General features: G+C 40.3%; 1 protein-coding gene across 1 annotated transcript in view; it reads left to right on the top strand.

Moving 5' to 3' along the window:
* The first annotated feature begins 5359 nt into the window (after nucleotides 1–5359).
* Nucleotides 5360–20796, top strand: part of vps4b (vacuolar protein sorting 4 homolog B) — a 48987-nt gene continuing 33550 nt past the window's right edge. Inside the window, exons 1-4 of the mRNA XM_020529747.2 lie at nucleotides 5360–5558; nucleotides 9304–9415; nucleotides 15229–15376; nucleotides 19967–20028. Of these exons, the coding sequence (XP_020385336.1) occupies nucleotides 5532–5558; nucleotides 9304–9415; nucleotides 15229–15376; nucleotides 19967–20028 (349 nt within the window). The 5' untranslated portion in view covers nucleotides 5360–5531. The remainder of the gene's footprint in view (nucleotides 5559–9303; nucleotides 9416–15228; nucleotides 15377–19966; nucleotides 20029–20796) is intronic.

Raw genomic sequence — 20796 nt, 5'->3', positions numbered from 1 at the left:
TAACTTCTACAAATCCTGTCCCCAAACACTCTTAACCACATTGTGCAGCATCAGGACTCAGTCCCACTAATGACCTGAATCACAGGCAATGTACTGCAGCTCAGAAAAATGCACTCTCATTGCAATCACCTTCCATGTTCCCATAGCCTGTACCTGGTACATGAGCTGCTTACTTTACACCTTGGAATATAAATCCCTCATGTAGTCCACTGATCACTAAGCTCTGTTACTTCATTCTTGTATTTGCATCAAAGCAGACATTTGCTCACACAGCTGATGATTAAAACTGAACATTGATTGATTGATTTATTGTTGTCACATGTACCAAGGTAAAGTAAAAAGTGTTGTTTTGTGTGCTATATAGGCAGAATGTATCGTACAAAGTGCATCACTGTAGCAGAACAGACTGCTGAATACAGTGTTACAGCCACAGACAACGTGCAGAGAGAGAGAGAGAGATCAGAATTAAGAAATGAGAGGTCTATTCAAAAGTCTGATAACAGCAGAGAAGAAGCTGTTCTTGAATTTCTCGATACGTGTTTTCAAACTTTTGTATCTTCTGCCTGATGGAAGAGGATGGAAGAGAGTATAACTAGGTTGGGAGCGGTCCTTGATTACGTTGGCTGCTTTCCCAAGGCAGTGGGAAATGTAAACGGAGTCAATGGAATGAAGGCTAGTTTTCATGATGGACTGGGCTGCGTTCATAATTCTTTGTAATTTCTTGCGGTCTTGGGCAGAGCAGTTGACATACCAAGCTGTGATGCATCCGGATCAAATGCTTTCTATGGTGCATCTATAAAAATTGGTAGGAGTAATTGTGTATGTGCCAAATTTCCATGGCTTTCTGAGGAAGTAGAGGCATTGGTGTGCAAGATTGTTGGTGATATTTACTTCTAGGAACTTAAAGCTCTTGATCACCTCAGCACCGTTGATACAGATGAGGATGTACCCTCCACTCCACTTTATGAAGTTGATGACCAGCTCCTTTGTTTTATAGACATTGAGAGAGAGATTGTTGACTTTATACCATGCCACTAAGCTGTCTTTTTCCTGTACTCTGTTTCATTGCTGTTTGAGATCCAAACCACTACAATGGTGTCATCAGCAAATTTGTAAATGGAGTTAATGCTGAATTTGGCCACACAGTCATGAATGTATAAGGATTATAGTAAGGGGCTGAGTAGGAGCCTTGCAGGTCACTGGTGTTGAAGATTATTGTGGAGGAAACATTGTCACCTATCGTTACTGATTGCAGTCTGCTTGTGTTCATCTAAATGTTTTCAAAGGAATTGAAGTTTTCCTCTTCTACCCTCGACTTTATCCAGGATAGTGGTAATGACAGGGTAGGCAGCGTTCTGACACCTGAGCCAGTTTGCTCCCCAGCACCAGGGCAACCGCATCTTTCTTTTTCCTTTTCCTTCTTCTTTTCTCTTTAATCATCATCTTTTTCTTCTTTTTGGCATGATGGCAGCACGCAACCTGGGGCAGCAGCAGGGGCAAGGTTGAGCCCAAAGCAGGGGATATCGAGCCCTTGTGAGGTGTCTGAGTCCAACCTGTCTGGGCATTTGTGACTGTGGTCTTGAACTGTTAACTGTGTTTCTTTATTTTTCTACTTTTTAACTTTGTTTTCCTTATTTCCTGCTTTGTAACTAAGTGGCGACGTATAAACTTTTCTCTGTACTCATGTGAATACATGTGACAATAAACCTAATTCAAATTACTCTTTTAGGCAGTAATTTCCAGATATACATAATGTTTTGGGTGAAAAGAAATTCTTCAAATGTTCTGTAAACCTCCTGCTCCTTACCTTGACCCCTGTTTCCTGACCCCTCTGAATGAGTTTTTTCATTTCTACCTTGTGTATGCCCCTCAGAACTTTCTACCCCTCAATCAGATTCCCCTTCAGCCTTCTCTGCTCTAAAGTAAGCAACCACAGCCTATTCAATCTATCTTCATAGCTGAATCACTCCAGCCCAGGCGATATCTTAGTGAATTTCTTCTTCACTCTCTCTAGTGCAATCACATTCTTTCTATGTTATGATGACCAGAACTGCACCAACCATGGCCTAACTAATGTTATATACAGCTCCATTATAACCTCCTTGATCTTTTACCCAATGCCTTGATTAGTTAAGGCAAGTATACCATATGCCTTCTTAACCACCTTATCTACCTGACCTTCAAAGATCTATGGACATGCATACCAAGGTTCCTCTGATCCTTTGTACTTCCTAGGGTCCTACCATTTAATGTGTACTCCCTAGCCATGGGTTCTAAAGTGAACAGAACCCATGCATAGCTTTAATTTAATTAAAATGTCTATACTGTGTGTGAAGAAGGAAGAAAACAGTTTTAGTTTCATTAGCAAATTTGGTAACAATCAGTTTGTTTCTTCTTCCAAGTCATTAATATTGATTGTAAATAGTTGAGGCCCCAGCACTGATTCCTGCAAAATTCCAAAGTAACAGTTTGCTAGCCAGAAATGACTTATTTATCCTATCTCTGTGTTCCCTATTAGCCACACTAATATATTACCCCTCGACAGCCCAAACGCCTAACTTGTGTAAAAGCACCTTATCAATAAGTGTTGGAAACCAAACTACATTATACTTACTGATTCCTCTATTTCCACCCTCACTTATTACATCCTCATCAACTATAGTAAATTTATCAAACACAATTTCTTCTTCATAAAAACATACAGACTCTGCTTGATTGTACAGACCAACAAAACCCATTTGTTTTAAACAGGTTAAAGGAAAATTTATTGCAAGTTATTACTGCAGGTTCCTGAGGGATAGCGATAAAGTTATTAACAATAAAGTTTGGGAGCCCAGGGTTCAAGTCTCATCTGCTCCAGGAGTGTATTTCTGACCAAGTTGATTCAAAAATATTTAAAACAAGTACAGATAAAGCAGAAGAATATGTAAGAGTCTAAATAAGTCCCTGTAATATAATATGGCTTGTTCCTGAAGTCGAGATTAATGCTTGATGTATAATCCAGCAGTGTGATAGCTGCCGTTATTGAATAGGTTGTGTTAACTTGAACAGGTCATTTCTTCAGAACAGTATATTTCAGAGAAGAATGAATCCTAGATTCCAGGGTGGGCATGGCAGTTTTAGCAGACTACTAGATGTTTCAGGATCTCTCTTTCTCCCTCACAATCTCCTGGGGAGGTTCGTGAATGGCACTTTTTTCTCCCTCGTTCAAAAATCCCCTGTCTAGTTATCAAAGTTGCTGCATGAATTCTTGTACCATGGCTGTTCTTGGCTGGGTTTCTTTATACAGCTAACAGAAGAAAGGAACAACAGTAGACCATTCGGCTCTTTGACCCATCTTCACCATTTAATATGATCATGCTGATCATCCAACTCCATATCTTGTTCCCACTTTCTCCCTATACTTTTTGATACCTTTAGTCCTAAAAATTGTATCAACAATTTTTTGGCCTCAGCTGCTTTCTGTAGCAGAAAATTCCTAAGGCTCACCACTCTCTAAGTTAAGAAATTTCTCCTCATCTCTGTCTTAAATGGAGCGCCCCATATCCTTGAACTGTGACCCCTGGTTCTGGACTCTCCCATCATTGGAGACATCCTTCATGCATTTAGGTTGCTGACATTCTACACCCGCCCCCCTCAAATGCTTCTAAACGCCAGTGAATATAGTTCTATCTGATCCAGTCTGTCACGTTAGTCCCACCATCGCAGGAATCCCAGGAAGGTAAACCTTTTTTGCACACACTTAATAGCCAGAATATCCTTCCTGAAATAAGACCTAAACTGAACACTCTACTCCAGATATGGTCTGACCTCGGCAGATACATCTTTGCTTCATGTCCTAATTCCCTTCCTCTGAAGGCTAACATTCTATTTTGCCTTTTTCACCGCCTGCTGCACCTACATACTTATTTTGAGTGACTGGTATACAAGGACATAGAAGTCTCATTCTGCATCTGCCACGAATTTACCCACTTGTGCAAATCATACTGAAATCTCTTTGCATCTTCCTCACAGCATACCCTCCCACCGAGCTTTGTGTCTGCTGCAAATTTTGAGATATTACAATTAGTTCCCTCATCTAAATCATGAATGTATATTGTGAATTGTTTCCTGTCTGCCAACCAGTTCTCAATCTATTTCAGAACATGACCCCCAATCCCATGTGCTTTAATTTTGTACGCTAATCTCTTACGTGGAGTCTTATCAAAAGCCTTCTGAAAATCCAAGTAAATCACATCCACTGGCTACTCCTTATCTATGCTACTAGTTACATCCTCAAAAAATTCCCACAGCTTTATTAAGCACAACTTCCTTAAGCTAAGCTGACTCTGTCTCATTCTGTTACAATCTTCCAGTTCAAAAGTGCAAAGTGGCAAATTTTGAGCAATCAAGGGTTCTGCAAAGAATTCACTTGTGCTGAGTCCCCTTGAAATTCTTCCTCCCATCTGCTATTTCTTTCTGAGGCTAGAATTCTTGCATTTCCATTGTCTGTTTGCAAACCTTGGGATTTCAAGAATCTTTATGTTATTTTTATGTTATCTGGACAACCAGTAGGAGAGACAAGGACCCAAGGTCTAGGCCTCAGTGAAGGGACACAAACTGACATGAGACATTTCTTCAGCCAGAATCATAGAATCCCTAGTGTGGAAGCAGGCCTTTTTGGTCCATTGAGTTCACAGTGACCCTGCAAAGAGGGTCCTACCAGACCCACCAACCTACCCTATCCAGGAGAAAACCAGAGCACCTGTGGAAACCCAAGCAGACATGTGGAGAATATGCAAACTCCAGAGTCACCTAAGGGTGGAATCAAACCCAGGTCCCTGATGTCCCTGGCACTATAAGGCTGCAATGCTAACCACTGAACCACTGTGCAGCCCTAGAGGGTGGTGAATCTGTGGAACACATTGCTGCAGCAGGCTGTGGAGGCAAAGTCATTGAATGTATTTAACACAGAGTTAGTTAAGTTCGTTACTAGTAAGGGGATCTGAGGTTACTGGGAGATGGCAGGAGAATGGGGTTGAGAAACATATCAGCCATAATCGAATGGCACAGTGGACTCGATGGGCTGAATGGCCTAATTCTGCTCCTATATCTTGTGGTCCTATCAGAAGTTTTTAAATGTGCTGTTCTTGTTTCTTTGGTAGCAGCCTTTTCCCACAGGTGAGATAACAAGGTGTAGAGCTGGATGAACACAGCAGGCCAAACAGCATCAGAGGAGCAGGAAAGCTGACGTTTCGGGCCTAGACCCTTCTTCAGAAAAGGTGCCTAGTTTACCAACAGGAGGCGCTGCTGCTGCAGTTTTGGAGACAATAGGAGCTCAGGCACGGGGAAGGGAGCGAGACAAGACACCGGAAGTGTGCCACCGTCATGGCGTCTTGGGCTTGGGTCTGTCGGAAGTGACGGAGGTGCGTTTTGCCAGGCCGCTCGGAGGCGGAAGTAGGGTCGTGTTTCTATCAGCAAGTTCGGAGCCGGGGCCTCGGCGTTTTTCCTGCCACCTCCTGCTCAACACAATCAGCGTAAGGACAGGGCAGATGGCCGCTCACAGTAACAACCTGCAGGTAATCACTGCCGCTGAGGGTGGTGGGCGGAGGGAGCGGTATCCTTCCTTTGGGGCTCTCACATCAGCTGCTTCTTATCCAGGGCTGGGTCCAGAATTCGGGGTGGGATAAGAGCCCGAAATGAAGGTTCAAACACAGGGGACAGGGGAAGGTGTCCTACAGCTAGGACAGGCTCAGCTTCTAGTTCCCCACATGACGTGACTGTTAAAGAGCAGTAGCATGAAGAGGGCAAGGCGAAAAGCAGAAACAGCCAGCCCCTCCTTTAAATCTCTGAAGCACACACCAATGGAACTTTGTAATACATTCGATTGGGCGAGCAGCATCTCCTCGACAAGGAATAAGCTGCTGTTCTCTGTTTTCTATCTTAGCTTTCACATTGGGACTGGGAAAGAAAATATATGCTTTAAAACAGGACAGCGTTCGTGAAAAAAGCGCGACTTTGGAGAGTGTCCACATATTTGCAGAACTGTGACAATCAGTGTTTATCGCAAATGCAAATAATCCCTGGTACTGAGCAAAGTTATTTTAGATATGAATGGCTAATTGACAAACAAGACTTTATAAATTGCTAGTAATGTAAAAACAAGCCAGGAGTCATAACGATGAAATCCTTTCAATGATTGCAAAATCTTCACAACAGACTAATCGGTTTTTCAATATAATAGGTTATGCTTTGTTTATGTGAGTCTTCTCCCACCCTAATCTAAATCCTTTCTCACTTATACTTATTCTACTTCCTCTTACGTTTCTGCTGTTTTCCTCAATTACTCTTGTTCCACATTGTAACCGCTTGCCATTGACTTTCTTATAACTTTCTTGATAATGATGTTTTTCTTAAATTCCTCTTTTTTTTGGTTTTGATTTTCTTGTCACGTGTACTGAAATACAGTGAAAAGCTTTGTTTACGAGCGGTACAGGCAGATCACAGCAAGCAAAGGATGTACAGATCAACAAGACTTACAGGCATAAAGATTACATTGCCAGTTACATTATTTGAGGCTAGAGTCCATTCAGTCTGATAATGGCCAGAAAGAAGCTGTTCCTGAACCTGCTTGTGCATGTGTTCAGGCTTCTGTATCTTCTGCCTGATGGAAGAGGTTGTAGGAGGTCATTATCAGGGTGCGATGGGTCATTGATGATGTTGGCCACCTTTCTGCGGCAACTGGCCATGTAAGTAGAGTCCATGGATGGAAGGTTGGCTTCCGTGATGGTCTGGTTGTTGATGTCTGTTTTGTACTTGTGCCATAGCTCTGCTGTTGCCTACAGGTTGAGGCATCATCTCTTTGTCTAACTTATCAATTCCTTTCATAACCTCTATCAGTTGTTTCTTAGTCTATTCTAGAGAAAAGAGCCCTCAACCTGTTCAATGTTCATAAAGCCACAGTCCCCAAAAAGTTACAAATTTATGACAGGACATGGCCAGTTGGTCCAACATGCCTGTGCTGGTGAAATGCATAATCTCATTATTCCTAATCATATAGTTTGCTTTTATCAGATTACCTTTTTAAAATTCCTATCCAATAGACCTCTCTCCCTTACCATTATAAAGTCTACAGCCTCCCAAATTCACAGATTATATCAGCTGTAAATGCTCATCATAGAAAAAGAAGCCAATTATCCCATCATTCCCACCCCCTCCCCGCACCCCGATCATATCCTGTATCACTGAAATTTTTCCATAAGTATTTATCCAAGTTCCTTTTAAAATTGCCATATCATCTTCCAGCACCTTTTCAGACAGTGCATTCTAGATCCTGTTCAGATTAATGTAAATGATTCTGGTGGATATTCATTTCTAACTTAAATCATAAAAATTGCTGTCTATTGGAAATGCCGTTTGGAAATTGGCTGCCATATCTGTTTAAAAGCAGCTACACTTAAAAGTAATTCATTGGTAGGAAAATGTTTTGGAATTACCTGAAAGCTGCTATAAAATGGATGGAAGTGCATTATTTTCTTTCCAAACTAGTTCTCATTCAGCTACTAACAGTTCAACTGTTACAGTTAACTGACACAAACTTAACGTTTTTTTAACCACCCACAGCGGCTGTTCCACAGACCCCTTATTTGAGTTCAGTGAAGGAATGTATCTTCCACGTTCATCACATTTAATATTGTTGTTGAGATGAAAATTCGAGTTTCTTATTTAGAACTTTGGTTTCCACCTGTTTGGCAACTAATATTTCATGTGAAGGGTGAAATTCATTATAAAAATGAATCGAATATTATGCAAATATAAATGATTAACATATGGTGGCAAGATGGTCCAATGGTTAACACTGCTGTCTCTCAGCGGCGGGGAGCCAGGTTCAATTCCAGCGTTGCGTGTCTGTGTGGAGTCTGCACATTCTGCCCTTGCCTGTATGGGTTTCTGCTAGGTGCTCCAGTTTCTTTCCACAGTCCGAAGATGTGCAGGTTAGGTGGATTGGCCATGCTGAATTGACCGTAATGTCCAGGAATACGTAGGCTGGTTGGATTAGCCATGGTAAATATGGGATTATGGGGATAAATTGGCGGGCTGGGTCTGGGTGGGATGATCTTCAGGGAGTTGGTGCAGACTCGACAGGCTGAATACTATAGGGATTCTATGATATGTAGTAAGTTAGTTGTTGACTGCTTAACATGTCCAATCACATTGGAACCACAATCAAAGGGCAGTCAGCATTTTGCTGTACAAATCTGAGTTTCCAGCTAAAACTATGATATTCTGAACCTCTTTGGTCACTGATTCTCAAGGAGAATCTGGAGATTCATATCTGCAACAGAGAACAACATTGTGTAGGACTATTCGAAAAAGTAATCTTTTGATCAGGAAAGGTGGCAGCTAAATAGGCTTTCGAAAAGTATCTATATGATAAAAGAAAAATCAGAAAATTAGTGAATAAAACCATTATAGTAAAATAGAATTGATATTCAAATTTATGCATGTCATACACTTCATACATGTGAACAATACATTTAACAATGGAATTCCAAGTGGTTAGTAAAGGCCTAAATTGTGAATGCAAACCTATATTTTTGATAGGACTTGGCCATCTCATTCAGGCTATGATGTTTTAAGCCTTGACAATCACTTCATGGCGCCCTTTAATTATTTATGTAAGAAAAGAGGATAGGTTAAATTCATTTCTGGCTCCATTGATCCCCTCTCTACATAATTATTTTATCCCAATGTTCAGGGATAACATTAATGATTTCTCCTATGTGGTAACAGCATTGAAACCAGCTTGGTCAATATCAGAAGTGATATCCTCAATGATTCTTTATTCTTAACTAAATATCCAGTCTCATTTAGTGATTATTATTGAGGATAGAAAATCTACATAATGGTAGATATTATCCTTAAAACTGAAGTACAACAAGAAGGGTTGTCTGTCCAATCCGAAGACTTTTTACATTGACATAATGCAGCATAAACAAAGACCCAACCTCTCAGGTCAAAAGGATTGAGTCCTCAATTCTGGAAGTGGTCTTCCCTGACACCAAAGGAAATATATTTTGTACAAACGCAAAAAAGTAGTGTGTTCAGAAAGACTGCTCAAAAAGCTGGTGCTTCTTAATTTGTCAGTTGTTCTTTCTTGAGTACAGAATAGGATGCTGCAGTGGAGGATTTTGGGGAATAACCATTCTGAAAGAAATAACCAAGATGGTTAAAATAACAGATTTCATGAAATTGTGACTCAAGCTAATCAGCTAAGATAAAGCCTGAATACGTGATGATTACTTGCTGTTCTCCTTTTTACAGAAAGGTATAGATCTTGCAAGCAAAGCAGCTCAAGAAGATAAAGGAGGAAACTATGAAGAAGCCCTACGGTTATACCAATGTGCCGTGCAGTACTTTTTACATGTTGTTAAATGTAAGCAATTTAAGAGGTCCTCTGCTCATTACATTTGCTACAAATTTTACTGTATTATTTTTCTAACAGCATATCTGCAAAGCTCCAAAACAGTGATATAATTTTTAAAAAGAAAAGATTAATGTTATCTTAATTTTCAAGAATAGTTACTAGGCCATTGCGCACATTGTTTTTGTGTACCACTTGTTTAAAGATCTTTCGGTTTGAATGGACAATGTGAAACAGATTATGAATTTCATATTAACGTATTCAGAATTCACTTTAAAGAAAACAAAGATGCAATTTGGAGGAATTAATTTGGTCTTTAATCATTAATTCTCCATTTACGTATACACGATTGTTGCCATCTCAAAATGAACTTGCCTGGTTTTGCTATCACCATTGTTCAGGAAGGCCTATTTTTTTGAACAGGTCAAATTGGCACCTGACTTTATCCAAGCAGCTAACTAATAAATCTAACACCCTTACCATCAGGTTACAGTCAACTACATAACTTTTGTTTGAAAGTCGGTGGTGAGAGCAATAATTTTCTTTAATACAAAACTGCCTTAATTTGCAGAGTGATTTTAAATAATGCGATTAAGCTGCCTTATTAGCGAGAGGTCGAATGATTTATGAAATGGAAGTGAGTCAGAGTAAGAGATGAAAGCATGGAGGATCATTTCAAAAATAGCATTGACAATGAAGCGAGATTTAAATTTTATTCAGAAATACATAAAGCCAAAGTGCCTGACTGCAAATAGGCTTATTAATAAGAAAATAAAAGTAAACTAGTGAAACAAGAACAAGAGTCATGGGAAGTTTTTTAAATGATCAGTTGAGTTCAGGAGGAATATATTCTGCTAATAAGCAAGAATTGGCTAGCCAATAATGAAATACTATGAACAGGTGAAACCAAAGGAAAATGAGCACCCTGACGATTACTGTTGACTAGAAACTCTGAACTGGATCATTTGTGTAAGTACTGCGCCAATAAGAGCAGGTCACACTTTGAATTCAGTGGTGAGTAATTTGCCTCATGACTTCCCAAAGCCTGTCCACAACTACAAGGCACAAGTTGAGAATGTGATGGGATATTCACTATTTCCCTGGATGAGTGCAGCTCCAACAGCATTGAGGCGTTGAACATCATTTTGGACAAAGAAGCCATTTGTTTGGGACACCATCCATCATCTGAATTTTTCACTCCCTCTACCACAGGTGCATAGTGGCACATGTGAGCTGCAATGCAGAGACTGTCTACGTCTCTTTCAGCAGCATCTTTGAAACTTATGACCACTACCATCTCAAAGGATAAGGGCCCCAGTTGCATGGGAACACACCATTTGCAAGCTCCCCTCAAAGCTACACATCATCCTGACTTGGAAATTTATCACCATCCTTTCACTGTTGTTGGGAGATAATTTTTGTACACCATTAGGAAAGGAGCACCTACACCCAATCTGGGTGTACAGTATGTACACTACATGTACTGCAGTGGTTCAAGAAGGGGCCTCATCTTTACCTTATTGAGGGCGAGATGAACAACAAATGTTGATCTTGTCAGGAACACTGATCCCATGGAAGATCTTATTTTAAAGAAGCTGACATTGAGTATGCAGTCAGTAAAGGACAGGGTGAAGAAGTATAGAAGCTATAAAATTAATTGATCAAGAAAGGAAAAGGAAATTGGAGTACTGTACAGACTGTCTAGGGATAGGATGACTGAAGATAAACCCATAGGAACTTGCAGCAAAATGGCAGAAATACTGCAAAAATTAAAACCAAAAGAGCTGCAGATACTATAAATCAGGAACAAAAACAGAAGTTCCTGGAAAAGCTCTTGCAGAATCTGTGAAGATAAATTAGTTAACGTTTTGGATCCAGTGACCCTTCCTCAGAACAGCATAGAACAGTAACTTCCTCAGAACAGTAACTGCATAATTTCTTAGCTTACGTATTTACCAAGCAACCAAACAAGGTGACTGGGACATTGCAAGAAGTGATCAATAGAGATATTAAACATTTAAATTAGAAAGCTGGGGAGTAATTGATAAACCGATTAAATTTGGAGAAGAGAAAATTCATAGATTTAATGCATCTGTGTATTGAAATGAATTAAGATAGACTAGACGTTAGTAAAAGGAATAGTGCCAGGGAATGGATGGTCACCTAATGCAATTTGTATGTTTTCAAAGAGGACATGGAACAAATCCAAGGAATTTTTAGACAATTAGTTTTATATAGTAGAAAAAATTATGGAAGAATGGGTATCAGAATGGACAGCAGGTTCTCTTTCTAAAAACAGAGGGCAGGTATTAAAGATGGTTACTCATTGGGAAATCAATGCAAGGGCCACAGTTATTCACAATTTACTTAAATGAATTTAACAATGGAACTAATAATTTGCAGATGACACCAGCTTGCTGGGGGAGGGGGAGTTGGGTTGGTTGGCATCCTGTTAATATTGAGGACATCTGACAAAATATAAAGACGTGACTAAAATTTGTAAAATGGGCATGTAATAGGAAAATTAATTTCAATAATCTAGATTTTACAGCTACTGAGATTGAAACTCAAATCTGGAACGATCTCCAGATCTCTGGTGTGGGTTTCCAATTTCAAAGCACTAGTTTGAATCTAGTCTCCAGGCATTTCGCAACAGTGATGATTTAACCAGCCAATTACATAGCTGATATCTCTGATACCTCTCTCTCCTTCCTGGACACCTCCGTTTCCATCTCTGGCAACCACCTGGAAACTGATATCCATTTCAAGCCCACAGACTCCCACAGCTACCTAGAATACACCTCCTCCCACCCACCTTCCTGCAAAAATGCCATCCCCTATTCCCAATTCCTTCGCCTCCGCCGCATCTGCTCCCAGGATGAGGCACTCCACTCCCAAACATCTCAGATGTCATCCTCGTTTTTCAAGGACCGCAACTTCCCCACCTCAGTGGTCAAGAACGCCCTCGACTGTGTCTCCTGCATTTCCCACAACTCATCCCTCACACCCCCTCCCTGCAATAACAACCAAAACAGAATCTCCCTCGTCCTCACTTACCACCCCACCAACTTCCGGATCCAACGCATCATCCTCCGACACTTCCGCCATCTGCAATCCGACCCTACCACCAAAGACATTTTTCCCTCCCCACCCTTAACTGCTTTCCAGAGGGACCACTCCTTCCATGACCCCCTTGTCTGCTCCATACTCCCCGCCACACCCAGCACTTTTCCCTGCAACCGCAGGAAGTGCTACATCTGCCCCTACACCTCCCCCCTCACCCACATCCCAGGCCCCAAGAAGACTTTCCACATCAAGCAGATGTTCACCTGCACATCTGCTAATGTGGTATACTGTATCCGCTGTTCCCATTGTGGCCTCCTCTACGTCGGGGAAACCAAGCGGACCGCTTTGCGGAACACCTATGCTCGGTTCGCACTAAACAACTCCACCTCCCAGTCGCAAACCATTTCAACTCCCCCTCCCATTCCTCAGATGACATGTCCATCCTGGGCCTCCTGCAGTGCCACAACGATGCTACCTGAAGGTTGCAGGAACAGCACCTCATATTTCGCTTGGGAACCCTGCAGCCCAATGGTATCAATGTGGACTTCACAAGCTTCAAAATCTCCCCTACCCCCTACCACATCCCAAAACCAGCCCAGCTTGTCCCCGCCTCCCTAACCTGTCCTTCCTCCCACCTATCCCCTTCTCCCACCACAAGCCCCACCCCCATCTCCTATCTACTAGCCTCATCCCGCCCCCTTGACCTGTCCGTCCTCCCTGGACTGACCTATCTCCTGTCTAACTCCCTACCTACACTCACCTTTACTGGCTCCATCCCTGCCTCTTTGACCTGTCTGTCTCCTCTCCACCTATCTTCTCCTCTATCCATCTTCTATCCGCCTCCCCCTCTCCCCCTATTTATTTCAGAACCCCCTTCCCCTCTCCCATTTCTGAAGAAGGGTGTAGGCCCAAAACGTCAGCTTTCCTACTCCTCTGATGTTGCTTGGCCTGCTGTGTTCATCCAGCTCTGCACCTTGTTATCTCAATTACATAACTTTGCTGTTCTAGGCAGTAAACCAGGAAGTAAAATGCACTGATTCCTTCGTGTTAAATTATATAATGATTTGAGCATGCACATCGAATCAAAAAACTGAAATATAATAAGTTTCAAAAATTGTTTAAGTTTTGTGACAAAGTATTTGGAATTTTTGAGATGTGCCATTCCATAAATATAAAGTTGATTTTTCAACAGAAAATTTGGACTTCATATACAGTTAAAAATGCAATTATACCTCAAAAAAAGCACAACTTTTCCAGGATTTTACAGCAAGGACAGTAATATAAAAGGGCAAGTTCTTATCAATTTGGGTATTTCTAATCAACTGTAGTCTGCATGACTCAGCAACATATTCTTTATCGGAGTGTAGAAATACTTGTCAATTTCCACATTCACCTGTATAGGTAGACAGTTTTTCTGCAGTTATTCTAGACAGTTTTGGTTTCAGAGGAGTAATGACAGCAAAAGCTGACAATTTCATTGCCATTTTTACTGAAATATCTAGATTGTAATATGTCATTGTGATATACAAACACATGTTGCTTTATTTGGTAGGAAGGAATAAGAAGGCCACATACTGTTCGAAAATTAAGAGGTACTAGACCAAATGGATATCAAAGTACAGGTACACATTACTAGCAAGTTGCAATAAAATAAAAAAGATAGACGGAAGATTTCAAGTATCATAGAATTGGAAAGCCTGGTAGATTAAAACTGTGCAGAACCTTGGTTAAATCAACTTGCTGCTTTATGTATAATTCTTGTCTAAAATATTATAAAATGATAGAGGCACTGGAGTAGGTGCAAAACAGATCCACAAAGATAATGTCAGAACTGAGAGGTTATACTTTTGAAAAAGGACTGAATAGGTTGGTGTTCTCTCCAAAAGGCTGAGGTGTGATTTGACATGCAATTAAGATTTTTAAAGGGTTAGTCAGGGTTGCCATTCATTTTTGGGAAGTCAAAATTAGAAAATATAAAGTGAAGATGGTTATTAATAATTCCAATAGAAAATGCAAGCAAAACCTCTACCCAGTGCGATTAGAACTTTTGATTTACTGTCACATGGAATATTTGAAGTGATTAGCTTGGTTGCATTTGAAAAGAACCTGAATAATTATGTGAAGAAAAGATAGGATTACATGTTGAATAGATTCAGTTGAAGTGGAGTCAGGTGGCTCATGTGCAGTGTTCCCTTAGCTGCCTTTATTTTGTTGCACAGCAATTGGAAACACACTGGACAGAATGAAAGGTCGTAAAAGCAGTGTTTCCTCTAAGATGTGTAGTCACATGTCAATCTTAAAGGAGCCACAGTCTGCAACAAACTGGTTGCAAGTAACAAACAGAATTCAGAGGAATCTTTGCTGTTGAGAACCATAAACATTGGCAGGATCATTTGGATTGAAAGAACTTTTTTTTTGCAATAAATTCCAAGTAACACTGAATGTCCAATTTTGTATTGATTGGATGCATTTTTCACTTGTGTTTTTTCCTCTTGCCTAATCCCAGTCTCTCAACAAAACTGAGATTTGTTTTAAAGAATAGTGGTAATTATTTAAATTTGCTTCAAAATTAGTCAAGAGAAGTGTTATTCTGCTTAGTGAATATTCTCCCATTCTTAACAACATGTAGATTTATTTAAACTGGTTTACAGGATTGAATCAATCATTGTAGTGGAAGGAGAGTTTATTTATTGTAGTAAAGCACACAATTTTGCTTTGTTTTTCAGTAGATGGGAATTAATGTTATATTTGCTTGTTAGATGAAGCTCAAGGTGCTAAAGCAAAAGAAAGCCTTCGAGCAAAATGTACAGAGTACCTGGATCGAGCTGAAAAACTAAAAGAATATCTGCAAAAAAAACAAAATGTTAAAAAGCCAATTGAAGAGTCAAACACAGGTGATGAGAAAGGGTACGTACAACAGTGACTGTTCTGAAATGTTTCTAATTGCATAACAAGTTGATGTTGGAAGCCATGCGAGCTTGAAGAATAAGAGGTTTCTAATTTTTTAAAAATTCATTCATGGGATGTGGCTATTTCTGGCTAGGCCAGCATTTATTGCCCATCCTTAATTGCCCAGAGAGGGGTAAGTGTCAACCACATTGTTGTGCATCTGGAATTGCACGTAGGCCAGACCAGGTAAGGACGGCAGCTTCCCTCCCTAAAGGACTTTAGTGAACCAGATGGGGTTTTCTGACAATTGACAGAATGATGGTCATCATTAGACTATTAATTCGAGATTTTTAGTGAATTCAAATTTCACCATCTACCATGTTGGGATGCAAACCTGGGTCCCCAGAAAAATTGTTCTGGATTAACAGTGATGAAAACCACTAGGCCATTCCTGCCCTCCCCACCCACCAACGCATGCATGCCATGGCTAGAAGTTCCAAATGCTAAGTTCTGCCTCCATGCTGCCAGTATTAAGGTCTTTGTGTTGGAGTTTGACTTTGAATGAGATCCATATTAAAATTGCAATATAAGTAAAATGAGGAATGATGTTCTCCTGAGGGAGCTGAAATACAGAGCCCATAGGAGATTTGATTCCTGGTGTACTGGCAGCAGGACTGGGGAAAGTTCTGTTGGTGTGAATGCCACTTAAAATGGCTTAGGGTCAGTATACTGATTAGTTGAATGATTAGAGCTGTGGATAAAGTTTGAAATTACCAAAGACTGGGATTGGGAATTTTCAGGAAAGGGTAAATTCGAAAGCACTGAGAAATATTGAGGCCATACAGCAGAATACTTTCAATATAATCAATAAAAGGTGGGATAAAGACAGAGAAGAGAAAACATCTTTGTTCAGAAATTCAAGAACATCCAATCTCCAGATTGTTTAAACTTCTAGCGGACAATTGCCCAGCTCCTGGGGACCCCAAGTTACAGTTGGTGACTTAAGATACATGTGACAATTAACAAAATAGTTGCCCATAAAAAAACTGGACAGATTAAAGCCATATCTAACTCCTAGATAGTGATACAACCAAGCCCTGCCTCCCCAAAAAGCAATCCTCTCTAAATACTTCAGCCCTCCAATCCTGTTCCCAATGGTCCTCTAACTTCTTATCACTTGTAATCTCTCAAGATTGCCAATCCAAAGTTGATTTGTTACTTCCATAAGATTCAGGCCATACAGATCTACAGCACAGGAAAGGGATCTTCAGCCCATCATGTCCACGCTTGTCAAAAACAACCACCTAACTATACTAATGCCACTTTCCTGCACTTAGCCCATTGGTTTGTACGCCTTGGCATTGTGAGTGCACATCTAAATACTTCTCAAAAGTTGAGGGTTTCTGCATCGACCATCCTTACAAGTAGTGAGTTCCAGATTCCCACCACATTCTGGGTGAAAAGGTTTTTCTTTCATATCCCATATAAACCTCCTGTCCCTTTCCTTAAATCTATGCCCCTGGTCATTGATACCTCTATTAAAGGGAAACATTTCTTCCTGTCTATTCTGTTAAACACACTTTGTCTCTTTAAACTCTCTTCTAAGCTGAAACTCTCCAGCCAAGCAATATCCTGGTAAATTTCTATCCATCCTTTCCAGTGCAGCCACAGCCCTCCTATAATGTGGATTCCAGAACAGCAAACAATACTCAGCTGTGACCTAACCACTGTTTTATACAGTTCCAGCATAACCTCCCTGCTCTTAAACTCCACACCTTAGCTAATAAAGGAAAATATGCCATATGCTGCCTTAACCACTTTGTTCACCTATCCTGATACCTTAAGGGACCGGTGTACATGCACACCAAGCTCCCTCAAATCCTTGGTGCTTCTCAGGATTCTACCATTCATGTATTCCCTCACCTTGTTTGTCCTGCTGAATTCTATTTGTGACTCCTCAGCCCATATGCCGGCTTCTGTATATCCCCTGGTAATCTAGGGCTATCCTTACTGTTTACGACCTGACCAATTATTGTGCCATCTGGAAACTTGCTGATCAACCCTCCTACATTAAAGTCTAAATCATTTATGTAAACCACCAGCTGCAAGAGCCCGAACACTGATCCTTTCAGACCTCACTGGATGCGGAATTTCAGAGAGAAAAGCACCCCTAACCCCTCAACCATCACCCTGTGCTTCCTAACTCGGCCAATTGTGTAGCCAATTTGTCAAATCTCCTTGCATCCCATGGGCTGCTTGCTTTGCTGTCAGCCTTCAATCCAGGACTTTATCAAAAGCCTTGCTGAAATCCAAGTAGATTACATCAAATGCATTTCCCTCTTACGCATCTGGTGACCTCTTTGAAAAATCAAACAAGTTGGTCAGACATGACCTCCCCTTAACAAAGCCACGCTGACTGTTCTTGATTAAGCCCTGTCGCCAAGTGCAGGTTAATTTTTTCCCTCAGAATTGATTCCAGTAGTTTCCCCACCACTGAGATTAGACTGACTGGCCTCTAGTTTCCAGTTTATACCTTGCTCCCTGTTTTGAATAATGGTACCACATTAGCTGTACTCCAGTCCTCCGACACCTCTCCTGTGCAGAGAGGAATTGAACATTTTTGCAAGCACCCCTGCTATTTCTTCCCTTGCCTCACTGAACAACCTGGGATACATTTCACCCGGCCCTGAAGTTTTAACAAATTTTAAGCCTGGCAGACCACTCGGGCCTCCTCTCTGTTTATGCTAAGTTACTTAATTGTACCACAGACTTTCTGCTGATTTCTAAATCCGTGTCGTCACTCTCTAGTGAACACTGACATAATATATTTATTTTAGAACCATACCTATATTGCTTCTATCTACATAGTACCAATCATTGTATCCATTTGATTTGAGCCAAAAAGCAAGGGACAGAAAATAATAATGGGATTAGTTTATAAATCCCCAAACATTGGTGGCGAGTAGGGTGGAGTATTATTCAGTGAATTAGCAGCGCATGTAAAAACGGTAATATGATAATCCTGAGGAATTTAATCTTATCGATTGGACAAACCATGTTTGCCATAATAGTGTGGAGGAAGAATGCATTCAAGATGATTTTCTAGATTAAGGGTCCAGCTAAGGAACATTGTCTGCTTTCCAAAATGCTGCTTAAACTTCTGTGTTTCCAGATCATCTGTTCTGGTTTTGGATTAGCAACAAGTGCTTTTCAATTTACCTAATTCTATATCTTTCAATGAGATCATCTCTCATTTTTCTAAACTCCAGTGAGAAGAATCCTAACCCGTGTAGCCTTTGCTCGTAAGACAATCCCTCCGTTCCAGAGACTATTCCTGTGAACCTCCTTTGAATTGCTTCCAATGAAATATCTTTCATTAAACAAGGGGACCAAAATTGCTCATACTATGCCGGATGTGGTCACACCAGCACTTGTACTGTTGCAGGAAGACTCCATACTCTTATACTCCTATCCTCTTGAAATAAGGGATACAAGTCTATTAGCCTTCCTGATTACCTGCTGCACCTGTGTGCTAGCTTAATGTGTTTTGTGCATAAGTACTCCCAGGTCCCTTTGTATTTCAGCTTTCTGCAGTTTTTCTCCCTTTAAATGATATTCTGTTCTTTTGTTCTCCTTTCCAAACTGACCAACTTCACTTTTTGCAGAATATACACCATTTGCCAACGTTTTGCCCACTTACTTAACATATTAATATCTCTCTGTAAATTGTTTGTAACCTCTTCGTAACTTGCCTTTTCACCTTTATTAAAGAAGCCTTGTTGATGGATCTTCTTTTTCAAATCTAATGTAGAGGAAGCATACATTTGTATCAGAAACTGGGCGACATCAGTGGAGTTGTCACATTTGGAATGATGAGATTCGAGAGTGCACTCCTCTTGACTCAACCATAAAATGTCCATACAAGGTATCTTGAGAGCCCCAAGATACTGGTATTAAGTTACACAGTTCTGAACAGGTGATTAGGTACCAACTAGGCACAAAAAGAAAAATTAGTTTTGGTTAAGTTGGACATCGGATTTGAATATTCAGACCAAAATAATAACAATATAGTTGGCTTTCTATTTTAAAGTATTTAATGGCTTTCTAGTCTTTATAGGCAAGTCTTAATCAATGGTTATGAAACATGCCATTTGTGTCTGTAAATTAACTATTAATAAATGTATGGATTTGCCGTGTCATTTGCTGTTTTCTCCCTCATCAAAAGAACCTACTTGACTGCTTACAGATGCTTCCCCACCACATACAACATTACCTGTTAAACAAAATGGGCAATTGAGCCTGGATCACACTTTGTGGCAATATTACTTCCAGGATTTTTTTATGTCAACACTGTTCTAACCCTTTTTTCTGATGAAGGGTCTAGGCCCGAAACGTCAGCCTCGCTGCTCCTATGATGCTGCTTGGCCTGCTGTGTTCATCCAGCCCTGCACCTTGTTGTCTCAGATTCTCCAGCATCTGCAGTCCCTACTATCTCCTATTAATTGATGTTTGTTTGTTTTAAAATACATTGTATTGTTTATTGCATACTTTAATGTGAGCCATAACTTTTTGGGCTTTCAATGGGTTTTATTTGCTGCTTTTTTGTAGGAATGACAGTGATGGAGAGGTTGATAATTCAGAGAAGAAGAAATTACAGAGTCAGCTCCAAGGTAACTGGCAAAATGATTTTTATATTTAAAAACCTATTTGGTTGTAACTTGCTGCTTTCAGTGTAATAGAATTAAGTAGGTGTTAGATTCAGCTTTCAACTATCTAAGAGCTTCTTAGTAACTATCAAGGTAAGTTGCTTGGATCTGTCCCAAGAATTCAACTCTTAAGTTCTCATGTAGGTAGGCATGCATGTCAGGGCTTCCTCTAGGAGCCTGTTGTACATCCAGTGTCAATATGTATGTATTCCTTCATATATCTGATGATCTGCACACCAACAGTTTAAGCCATGGTGTTTTTATTTCATTGTTATTGCTGTTCCCACTATTCCAAGTCCAAGTCCAATCTCCCTGAGGGCACATTACCCTTTTGATTTGAATGAGGCCAGATAATTCAGTTCACATTAGGGATGCTTGCAAACTACCTGGTTTTGGTTTGAGTCATTCAGGTGGGGCAGATTTGCCTTCATTTCAGATCTTATCGTGTGCCTAAAGGCTTACACAGCCTGACTTGAACCACGCAGCATACGTTTAACTGACACTATACACAGAATTGGACAACTGTATCAAACTCATTTGGAAGAAGCTGAAATCTCTAATTTAAAAAAAATCTGTGAAGAAACCATTTGAAAAGATAGCAATTTTCTAGTTTAATCACATCATAAAAAAATGTAATTTTGTGTATTGTACTTAAACACTGACTGACAGAAATTTCATTTGAGGGGGGTTAAAAAAGGACATGTCAAAAGAATTTTCAGAAAGTACTTTAAG

This window comes from Rhincodon typus, chromosome 2 (assembly GCF_021869965.1).
Source record: "Rhincodon typus isolate 14 chromosome 2, sRhiTyp1.1, whole genome shotgun sequence".
NCBI classification, from domain to species: domain Eukaryota; kingdom Metazoa; phylum Chordata; class Chondrichthyes; order Orectolobiformes; family Rhincodontidae; genus Rhincodon; species Rhincodon typus.
Note: the sequence above shows the minus strand (reverse complement) of the source record. Positions and strands in the feature narration are given on the sequence as shown.